The 12,031-nt window shown below is 40.6% G+C and overlaps 1 protein-coding gene across 1 annotated transcript; it reads right to left on the bottom strand.

Annotated features, from left to right (window-relative positions):
* Positions 1–2,233: 2,233 nt before the first annotated feature.
* ppt2b (palmitoyl-protein thioesterase 2b) lies at positions 2,234–11,678 on the bottom strand (the record flags this gene model as incomplete). Its single annotated transcript, XM_080734386.1, has 8 exons — positions 2,234–2,622; positions 3,431–3,485; positions 5,942–6,026; positions 6,549–6,632; positions 7,351–7,458; positions 8,551–8,646; positions 9,546–9,699; positions 11,490–11,678. The coding sequence occupies 8 exons, from the start codon at positions 11,676–11,678 to the stop codon at positions 2,479–2,481; spliced, it is 915 nt and encodes a 304-aa protein (XP_080590512.1). The 3' UTR covers positions 2,234–2,478.
* Between the last annotated feature and the right edge of the window lie 353 nt (positions 11,679–12,031).

Raw genomic sequence — 12,031 nt, 5'->3', positions numbered from 1 at the left:
TGCAACACTTGAAACAGCAGCTGTCCATGTGCATGACTAACTTATAGCCGCTGATACAACTGAACAAAGATTTCCCTTGATTCCATATAAGCTTCTACAATTCATTAATATTTTCCCTTTTTCTTTGTACAAGCGGACATAAAGCAAAAAAACTTCAACAATATTAAAATAGACATAGCCTACACAATACTCAAAATCCAACAGCTTTAAAATGTTTATACTGAATATTAAGCAAACACATTCACCATCAATACCTTCCCTTCAGGTTAACTTTGTAACCTCTTTGTGCAATGCATATTGGTGATACATTTTACTTATATGTATTTGATAGAAAATACTTAATGAAACCAGTCAGACCAAGTGCAGAGGGCTATGGTCAGACTCCCAAGTCTATTTTCTTGTATTGTAATTCCTATTTCCTATTTATCTTACTCGTATCTCACTACTCTTAGCTGTACCACGGTTCATGCTGTTACAAGACCTGAATTTCCTCAGGGGATCATTACAAGTTCTATCTATCTCTATCTACTTCCATCATTTACAGTACATTGTAAAATCTTAATTTTAGCACTGAATATATTCTTATTTAATTTTGTCTTAATCAAAACGCTGTAGAACCACAAACAGCCATGAATATCCACAATAAGTAGTAATAAATACAAACTATTCCCTTTTTTGAAAAAAGAAGGTTGATCGAACACCTGAGATATTTAAATGGGATGGAAGGTGAAGTATGCCACATGCAGTTTTGTAGGACAGGCAAACCAACAGGGCTGCAATGTTAATCAAGCAATAATGTCACAATTTTAGGTTTTAGATTTCAAATAATTTGGCAATGTTAAAACATTTCATGTCTTTTAGAAATAATAATTGTTATTCTTATTATATCTACAAAAATAAGTTAGTTATTATGACTGTAGCCATAAGGGTGCAGCTGTATAAATATAGCACTGCCACTTTGCTATTTTTCTATAACCCAACCCATCCCATCCCACCCCTCACCCACCTACACCCTTTTTCAGCACCATTACTAAAGGCAGTGTGTCGTAGCACTTCGGTTTGAAGATGACCTCTGTGATGCATGGAAAACATTCTAAATTTAAGGCTTTGTCTACCGCACTGACAGGTTACACAGGTTAAAAATTACTGCATGACAATGATGATAAAAATGGTGATATCCATAATTAAATCTTAAAAACATAAATAGGTTTGGTAGTTTAAAACACAGGGAAACATGATCTCTGTGGTTTAAAAAAGGTACAAATCACTGTGTTCTTGGGAGCGGTATCAGGCTGGCCATCTGTCCATCATGTACAGTAAATGTACCATAGACCAGATGACAAGGAAAGGTTACTCAGGCACTCTTTAGTGTTGTGTGAAACTAGACTGGGATCATTTTGCTTAGCAGGTTGCAGATCAGGTCTACAGAGAAACAGCGGAAGTTATTTGTGTGCGCGCCTGCGTGTACTGCAGGGTTCCCCAATAGGCGGCCCACAGGCCATTTGCGGCCCACGGGGGGCAACTGTCTGGCCCCCACCAACCCCAGTAATAATGGTGGTATAAGAGCAGCAACAACACTAGTATATCGTCGTTGTCGGGTGGACACCTCGTATCTCCAAATGTGTACGTTCTTTCGCAAAGTAAAGCCCTGCTTCATCATGCAAGGCCGTCGCACAAAAGTAGTGAAAACAGCAGATCTACAAGCACACAACGAGGCGTTGTGTGCTTGTAGATCGGCTGTTTTCACTAGTTTAAATCATTTTTAAAATGATAAATGCAAAACGAACAGTCTTGGAGATACACGATTTTCACCCGACTGCGACAACGACGATATCTGAACTGTCATTGGAGTAGCGGGAACGCCACCGTCGCCCCCTGCAATGTTGTGGCCCTCGGCTTGGTACCCTAGACATAATTCGGCCCTTGGGGAAAACTAATTGGGAAACCCTGATGTACTGTATGTATCGTGTGTGTGTGTGTGTGTGTGTGTGTGTGTGTGTGTGTGTGTGTGTGTGTGGGTGTGTGTGTGTGTGTGTGTGTGTGTGCACAAATGACCAGATACCGTTTTGTGATAGGCAGACTCTAGTCTAGAACAGGGAGCTGCACACTGAACAGTGAATAGAAACCAGGCTCTTCCACGGGAGAGCCCGGTGATGTGAGCTTATGCAGAATACTGAGGTATGACGGTCCAAACACACAACATGGATGACCAAGCATGTCTGTGGGAAGTACAGTTTGGATGTAGAGAGGTATGATGTAGGTTTGTGCAGGCCGTGTTTCACACATGGTGGAAATAATAGCGTAGCAACCTGCTGAGTAAAACAAAATCATGTTATGAATGTCTATATATACAATGTAACCAGAGGTAGTTACATTTGTATACTCTTCCGAGATAAATCCAAGTGTCACTGGGAGTGTGCGTGTGTGCATGTGTGTGCGTGTGTGTGTGTGTGTGCGTGCGTGTTCCAAAGCTCCATGCTACACCAGCCACTTCTCCATGCATGTGTGGAACACGGTTTCATTGGAGTGCCAATAGATGTGCTCTACTCCAGGTATAGAACACATGATGAGGTCACCGCGAGCCACCAGGGTCTTCAGACCGAACACGTCACTCAAGTACAACTGGAATAACAGAGACAGGAATACAGGAGGAATGTCACATATAGTGTTGTTAAAATGCATTATGCAATACAGGACAAGAGAAAGATTATAGATGATTTTTGTGATGATCTCATTTCAACAAGCTTTAGTAAATAAAGCTCACTGAGCTGAGGTTGTCAAAGTAAACACACAACCAACCAGTCCTTTCAGATCTTCAGCTAATGATCAGTGCATTTAATTACTATGTTCCTACCCTCTGGCTGGTTTTGATAGAGATGATCAGACGTAAGGGAGGACACTGTTCTACGGTTTAGGAAAACAACAGGGCCAGGCCCTTTTAAATGTAATCTGAACTGTGGAATGACTTGATTGAAGCTCTTGATTTGAAAACCTAAGGGATCTCAAAATGTGTTGGGGTTTCATTTTTCAATTCTCAAATTATAGTTGTTGCCAAATCCCCCATCCACCAGTGTACTTGATCCCCCAGTGGCCCCTGCCACTGGAGGAGTTATAAGAGTGTCTCCCTCCCAGTTCCCTCCCTGAGGGCACCCTGATCAACCAGTAGATGTCGCTAGTGACAAAGACACAAAGCCCTGCAGGCTTCCCCTACCTGTGAACATTACATTATGAGGGCCTGGAGGCACAGTTGTGGTGAGTGTTTTACGTCTACAACACCCAGTTGCCCCAGGATCTCACAATGTCTACTAGCTCACAATGTGTCGGTTTGTGATGTGTTGTGAGCTTGTAAATCTGCTATTCTTTTTGCCAGAATAGGGACAGTAGGTTTCATGTGGTTAAAACAGCATTGCGTAGAGTTGATTCTACTCACATCTTGGTGTTGCATCTCAACTACTGTCTCGTTGTCGTCGTAAAACCCGAACTGACTGAAATGAAAACAGAGAGAGATCATATGAGAGGATTACCTAAAGATGAGGCATCATCCAGAGATATCTCCAAAAAGGAAAAAGTTGGGTTAGAGTTGAACTAATTTATAATTTATTTATACTTCGTAGCATGTTGTGAACTAACAATATGGTATCAAACACAATGTGCATATACAGTATATCCTTGTATGGGCCGCTCTGTCTGTGACATCAACTGTGGTGACCTTGGTCTCTGTGTAGTGTGTACTTTCTATGACGTAAGTCTCGTGTGACCGTTGCTGTGGGTACTGCATAGAGCTTACAATTTCAGCCAATTGTTCAAGTATATGTCGGGCTTTGGGTTGGGTCGGGCTTTTTTAATCCGGTAGGCAAGCTCAGTGCGGTATCATGATGTCTCAGTGACTGTGTAAGCCGCAAGCACATAACTCTATGGCTGCATGCTGCCAAACTTGACAGTTGAGCGTGTTTGAGTGTGTGTGTGTGTGGCATTGGCTGGCTGCTGTGGCGTGTGCAATCTGTGCATGCATGCACTAGTCGAGCAGAGCGGAAGACATCGTTGAAACAGTCCACAGACACTTTTGTATATCCTAATAATAATAATAGATGTGTGAATGTTGTAGCCATAATAGCCTGTATGCCTGCTGCTGCCTGATTTAGCGGCGGCCGTCAGCTGTGTTTCCCGGCGAGGCTCCGATGTTTATATGTTCCATAATTATTACGGTGATTAGTTGCTACACTGTCTTATATATATATAAAGACAGTTGGAAAAGGACTATGTTCTTAACAAATCTCCAAATGAGGAAAAAAGCCTGCTTCAGCAATTAAGCTGGTTTATAATCAGGCTGCGGGCTGTGTCGGTCTCCAATTATCAATTATGTATCGGCTTTGGGTCGGTCCCGTGCTGACGTTCTGCCGGGCCAACATATTTAGGCCCGATTAAAGCTCTAGTACTGCACACATAGGTAACACATAGGTACCTACACACTAAGCTGTTGATACTGCATACATAGGGACATAGATACCTACACACTACAAGTCAAACGTAGGAGCGGTTAGCACTGCTCAAAAATAGACAAATATTAGACCACATGGTGAAATTAAGAGAACAGAGACTAGTTTTTCACTAATTTGGGAAACTAAACTTAACTTAAGATCGTATTTATTTCTAACATGTAGAGCAAAATACAAAGATGCCCTGAGGTCAGGACGCTCACATCATAAGAAAGGAAAATTATTCAGCAACACCTGCTGGTAGATTTTAGAATAATTTAATCAAAACCAAACGGTTTTCAGGTACAGTGGCTTCATCAGGGTTACAAAACAATCATCACAAGGTTGCCACTAGGCCTGGGGCGGTATGGACATTTTGTTACCGCGATTACCGTCTTCCCATTTACCGCCGGTACTGCGGTAATTACCGCACCCCCGTATCTATTAATTAAGGTTCGGCGATAAGCCAAAATATTGCAATCATCTTCCCAAAAGTCGCCTCTCCACAGTGGAGAGGCGACACAGCCTGACTGCCCGAGATATACTTCTCCTACAGCACAGCGGGTCTGGCTTTCAAAGGAGCAGATCTACAAGCTCACACCACATCGCATCCGCGATGCGTTCTGAGCTTTTAGATCTGCACTGTCGGGTTACCATAGTAACGTAGGCTAGCTACTTGGGCTTTTCAGACACAAACAGCTATGTGAACAAACCAGAAGAGGAAGGGTAGTCAGATCGTGTACAGTGATTCTGTAAACTCACGTCACGTCTCAACTCTCAAATCACAGTGATTGAGTGCTGCTATATACAGGTTTTAGTTACAAGACTTGACAGAAAAGGTTATAAAATCGCCGACGCGCCGCTGGACGGAGCACAACGTGCGACGCGGTGGAGCTGGAGAAAGTAAAATAGTTTCATTTTCGGTTTTGTCCACGCGGCCCGCGCTCCGCCAGTAATCCGTATGAATAAAAAAAGATATGCCACAACACAAGGTATGTATTAACATCCTTGTGTCGAGTGGATTACAGAGAAAGTATATGCTGCATTGCTGCTCCGTCATAGAGTTGTGCTCCGTACTCTACTGCCCTGCGTGCACTGTGTGTGTGTGAGTGACGTATGTGGGCGGCTTCCAACGTGTGGTACACGGCCCAGAGCAGAGCGGCATGGAGCGCATGCGGTCCTCGCTTCTCCCCCGTTTTAAAACTCGCTCGTTCTCAATAAAAATAGCCTATTTTTTTGTCTTTTTTGACCGCGGTAAGGACCCTGACACCGCGGTAGGCCGCGGTATACCGCGATACGGCGGTACGGCGGTTACCGAACCCAGCCCTAGTTGCCACATAGATTTTATTTTTGCCTTTAATGACATCCAAAATAGTGACACCAGGTTGAAAGTGGTCAACCAGGCAAACCAATTTAACCCAAAATATACAGAAAGATGTAAAGTGAACTGGATGGCGGACTCTCACCTCGACTGCCAGGGTGTGATGACTCCATCATCTGGACCGCCGATCAACACCAGCTTTCTGATCTTCAGGAAATTCTTCTTCCACTCTGAATGAAACATCATAACACACACACTTACATACACTTATCTGTCTGTTATTCAATGTTATATGAGTTAAAAATTAGTCGATGTAAATAAGCCATGTGCTTTCCTGGGCGTATCCTTTTAGTTGATCTTGTACCAGTGAACTGTACTGTCATGAAACTGTACCTTCCAATGCAAACTTCTAATGAATACTTCAATCAATCAAACCTAAAAATATCATGTGACTATACTGTATATAAACCTTTTTAGGGCATCTTCAAACTGAAATATCCAATTTATCCTATTTATAAGCTCACAACGTGCTGCGAGCTTGTAGATTAGCTATTCTTGCTATTTTTACAGTGTGGCTGTGCAGGAGGCTAGCTGTCTATAAGAGGTCCGTCTGTCTGTCTGTCTGGAGTTAATCATGTTGAAATAGGGCTTGAAATAGAAGTGATTAATATACATGTTAATTATTTATACAGTTCTATTATTAATGATTATTTATGTATTATCGTGTTATGCATTATATTATATCTGCTGACCTGTTGAATTGGGGTTAGGCCTCTCGCTGTTGAGTAGAGCCAAATAATCACTGTTGTTCACGTACATGTCCCTGTGGTGTGGGTCTACGGGAGAAAGATAAACATTATGTCAAACAAATCACCAGATATACACATACCATCTACTGAACTGTACTGTACTTATCAGCATCTTGGGCTCATATCGAACTCCTGAACTTTGCATGTCCAATTGTCCATTGCTCCTACCGCACCACTGCACAGTGGCTAATCAAACCCCAAGAGATTCCACAGATAAAGTTATCTTGGAAGAAAAAACTTTGTTATTCTGTACTTCCAGCATCAATCCTTATCAAACCTCAGGAGCAAAAGCATTTGGCACTCGTGAGGTATTTCAAACCCAACTATTTACCATTCCTATGGCTTTGGACTTGTCAGAATGAACAACAGAATGGTTCCTGGAGTTTTCTCTCAAGTATAAAAAAATCAAGAGAGATTTATTTATCACTCACACATACAGGTAAAAGCAATGAAATGTTATATAATAATAATAATAATAATAATAAAAAATGTAGTTGTTATGTATACATAAGATATTATAAATAAGATAAAAAATGTAGTCTTTTACCACATGAACCCTAGCACCGTCCCTATTCTGGCATGAACATTAGTAAAAAATAGCTAAATCTAGCAGATAGCAGATCTTGGCAAAGTGGAAATTGTGTAGAGGGAGGGCACCAAGGATATAGTCCATATACAGTACAGTAAAAATTTCCCTTGTCAATGTAGATTTGTCAAAGTAACATTTTGGCTCTCCCGGACTCACCATTCCAGTAGTTGCAGATGGAGATCCGCTGACCCACCGAGGTGTAACACAGATGGAAGAGGTTGGATTTCATAAACTGAGGGAACAGGTACTTCAGATAGTCGGTGTCTGGTGGAGATAAGACAATCAATATCAAGAGATAAAGTTCTGATGGCAACAAAACAACCGATTGACGTTTGCAAAACTGATGAGCTGCATTTTTGAAGAGGATGCACTTTGGCTTTCAATCTTCCTTACATCCTGCCACAGTTTCAAATAAACCTGTTTATAGTGCTGTATGCTTTCTGATTACGTGTTTATATTTAACAAGAGGATAGGTCAGTAGTGCTGTAAAATAGTTATTTTCTTTCAAATTGTAATTCCTAACCAACACGATAAAGGGGCAGGTAAACTGCTACAGTATTTAACTTGGGAATAAAATTATACTCTGACCAAGCTGTGTGGTAAAGCCTGTTAATACAATATAAGTAAGACAACTACAGTGGCTATAGCGGGTCTCCATGATTTTCTATTGAGACATCTAGATCCTACGATCAGGTAAGATTAATGCTAGTTGACAAGGGCTACTGCAAGGTCAAAGCACAATTCATCCTCTGTCAAAGCAAGCTTTCTGTCAGTAGAAATGTCAGCGCTCATGCAGGGCTGGGGGACCCGTGTTTGAATCCCAGGCAGGCAGTATATCAAAGTCACAGATTATTTTGACAAAAAGCCAGGCTATGTTGACAATCTTTTGAGGGGCACTACCCACACGTTAGGCTGTATTGCTCATTCCACGAATGCCAGATCCTTACAAGCTGTACCTCGCTGTAAAGGTGACAAATCACCGATAACAATGATATCAAACACAATACCATTTGGCATAATTAAAGGGGAGATACAATGGACCAAATGTTGGTAATTTTTGGAATGGCGCTACCCACACGTTTGGCTGTGTAGATCATGCCCGATGCTTACAAGCTGTACCTTGTTGTAAAGGTGACGAATCAACAATAAAAATTATATAATATATATAACACAATACAAATTAATTGGTATTATTAAAGGGGAGATATAGTGGACCGAAGTCAAGTTTCCTATCTTTTTGTGCCGAGTTTATAATAAATCACCAACACCAGCGCCCAATCCACCTCCATGCTTATGGAGCACAAGTAGAAAACAGTTCCCCCTTTATTTAACATGAGGTTTGTTGTGGAGCCCCACCTCCATACTGTCCAGCCTGAGGTGAAGAGAGTGAGATGAAGGAGTGAACGTTGTGGTCTGGGAGTGTGGAGAGGATCCCTCTGCAGATCAGACCACCTGGAAACAACAACCCCAGAAAATCAAACATGAACTACAGGATGTCAAACATTGCATAAAATTAAGTCAAACGTGAGCTGCACTACTCTGTAAAGTAATTTAACTCTGAGAATGTACAAATAATCAACCATTTGGGGTTGACACTAAGGTCTGAGAGGCACTTGCCTCTTGCCCCGAAAAGTAAATTGTCCATTATAAAATGATTGGTAAGATTTTAATTACCGCTCAATGTAACACCTATTTCTTTACTTTCTGGGTCTGTGCGATAAAAAAGCTCATACTTCAATAGCTCCAAATCCATTAAATATGTCTATGGATTCACAATTGTTACATTCCACAGACCAGAAGACAGAGTGCTCTGGCCACGTTCAGGTGTTTAGACAAGACAGAAATCAGGTGTTGTGTTTATAGACGGTTTCGTCCCCTCTCAAATGAGCACTTGCCCGGTCGGGCAACCTGAAAGCAAACTTTACCTGCCCGAAAGTTTTATTTACCTGCCAGGGGCAGGTGGGAAAGCCTTAGTGTCAATGCCTGGGTTATATTGTGTACACTCTCTGAGTTACAAATTAAGAATTTAAGATTGTATGTGTGTCATAAAATATAAAGATAGAATACATTTAGAGTCCTACTTAGAATAGTAGAACATCTAGATTCTAAGAATAAATGCTGTTTAGGAAAGGTCAAAATAGACTTAATTATAGATTATAGATTTTTCTAGTCAATAAAATGACACAATGCTGTTCAGATACAGTAGTGTTATAACCACTGCTCTTTCTCTGTCTTCACTCACTCATGCACTGTTACGGAACACACACACACACACACACACACACACACACACACACACACACACACACACACACACACACACACACACACACACACACACACACACACACCTTGTGAGTAGCAAATAAAGTGGACCCCGTCTTGTGCATTTTGCATTATAGGGTCGATGGCGGTCTTGAAGCCTTCAACCTGCTTCCATAGAGGCTGCAAACTGGCACTTCTGTCAAACAAGTCAATGACCGATACGTTGGTTCCAGGATGGGACTGAACAAGAGAGGGTATGGGGATAATAAAGACACAGCGTTAAGGTCAGCCATATTACATTTTATAATCATTGAGCTGGCACACGCATGTTACAACCATAAGTTCTAAGATACATCAGCGCCTACACTTTCTTCGAACAGTTCGAAGACTTAGGCTTTTCGGAGTCAGTGTGAATATTATGTTGACTTTCTACAGGGCTAGTATAGAATCCATTCTGAGATATGGTATGTCTAGCTGGTTTGGTAACCTGAAGTCTCAAATAGCTAGGCTAGCGAATACGGCAGGAAAGATCATGGGTATGGCTCTGTCTCCAAGAAAAAATTCTCCTGAGGGAAACTAATAAACCTTGAACCTTGAAGGAATGGTCAGCTGATTGCTCAGATCCGATGCTTATGTTGAAGGAACATTATCTGTTGGAATGTTTTGATAATTGATCTACATGCTTTAAAGATTGATTAGGGTCTGACATTAGGTAAGGAAAAAAAAGCTTTGAGTTTGACTGAGAGAGAGAAAGAATGGCATAAAGTGCATTCAAGGAAAATAAAAAAAGTGGGATAATGTGTCCATTTAATTTTAGTTAGGAGGGGTTTCAAAATATCACATTTTCCTCTGGTATAAAAAAATAGGAACTAGATACATTACAAACATAACATGTCTATTGTTAAATAATATAAAAGAGTTTTCTGAAAACTTTGCATGAATTGCAATTACATATTAAAAAAAGAATAAGACTGAAACGTAAGAGTAAAAATATCAAATATCAAAACAAATATCAAATATACATACAATGTGTGAACAGTGAACCACAGCCTCTTGCTCAAAAGAAAAACATATCGAATAGCAGCAGATATCAAATATGCATGAAATGTATGGGAACATGAATGAATACATCTACAGCAGTCACATCTTCCAGGAAGTGAGTACCAATGTAATAAGAGCAAGAATGATAACAGGGTTCAGTAGTAACTGACTACATGTAATAATATATGGATTGTGTGTAAACAGTTTACAAACCATAAAAGTAACTATAATCAGTCCAGATTACAATCGGGAAATGTTTTAATTAGATTATTACATTGTCAAGGAAGCGTGATTACATTTTTTATTTTGATTTGATTGATTATCAATCAATCAATCATGTCTTTAAATATGGAAATGTTCAACCCACACCAAATACCATTTCTCAATTTCTCCCCTAACAATAGTGAAAGAGTGATGAGAAATCTAAGAAAATAATGGACTTAAATGAAATAATTAATGTTGAGCAAGGTAGAAAATGTCTGGGTGTTACAATGTATATGCAGGTTACTGAACAGGCAAGACTAGATTTCTTTAGAGTTTTATGAGATGTGTATTACTGGATAATAATCTATTAATGCTCTAGTATCTGGAGCAGGCTGTTTAGAATGTGATGCGTTTTATCACTTTACCATGTGATCAGTCAGTCAACAGATCACGTTCTAGCGAAACAACTAGTCTCCATGAACACTTGACAACAAATAGCCACAAGCAACTTGATGCTAGAAACAGATAGCATCTATTAAAAAGTTGCTTGCGGCTAAAAAATGAAGTACGTTTTCTATCTAATCTAACAAGGAGACTTTTTGCCAAGCAGAAGCGAGCAAATTAAATGAATCATAAAAAGTCTCGATCACAAATTTGGCCAAGGCACATTATGTCCTGAAACGATAACGTGATGTCATAATGCTCATGTGTTTTCTAGGCAAACTTGTGTATTCATGATCGACCAACAACAACAGTGTGCAGCAGCAACAACATGCACGACTCACGTCGTTGATGAAGCGCAGTAAAGTCCCAAACTCTCCCGAGCTGTCGAACAATCCATGGATGATGATCACCGGCTTGTAGCCGACCACCGCAGCCCACAGACACGCACCGAGCAGCGGCCACAGCAGCCTGGTCGCCCCGCTCCTCGTCCTCCTCCGGCTCGAATCGGACCAATAATATGGACCTTTCATACTACTAGCTCTGTTAAAACGTATAATATGCACTTCTAGATAAAATCTTTAAAAAAATTAAAAATGTTTAGAAATAAAACTGGCTAAAAAAATAAAATATACTGCTGTTTGTTGTGGTTATTACCATGTGTTTTTCCAGCAACATTAGCGTTACTGTATATTCAAATACTTAAATTAAAGTCTCGAAGGCGAGGCTAATATGAGCCCGTCGCTTTGTGTTTTTTTGCATTCCCTTGTTGGATCCACGTGTAAATAAATGAATAAATGTTGAAGGAAAACACCGAGCAGCTGAGATCACTCGATCCACGGATCCACCTCCACAGGTCAGGTAAGCCTTTGTTTATTCCGGTTTG

The sequence above is a fragment of the Nannobrachium achirus genome (assembly GCF_963921795.1).
Source record: "Nannobrachium achirus genome assembly, chromosome: 10".
Taxonomy (NCBI): Eukaryota; Metazoa; Chordata; class Actinopteri; order Myctophiformes; family Myctophidae; genus Nannobrachium; species Nannobrachium achirus.
Note: the sequence above shows the minus strand (reverse complement) of the source record. Positions and strands in the feature narration are given on the sequence as shown.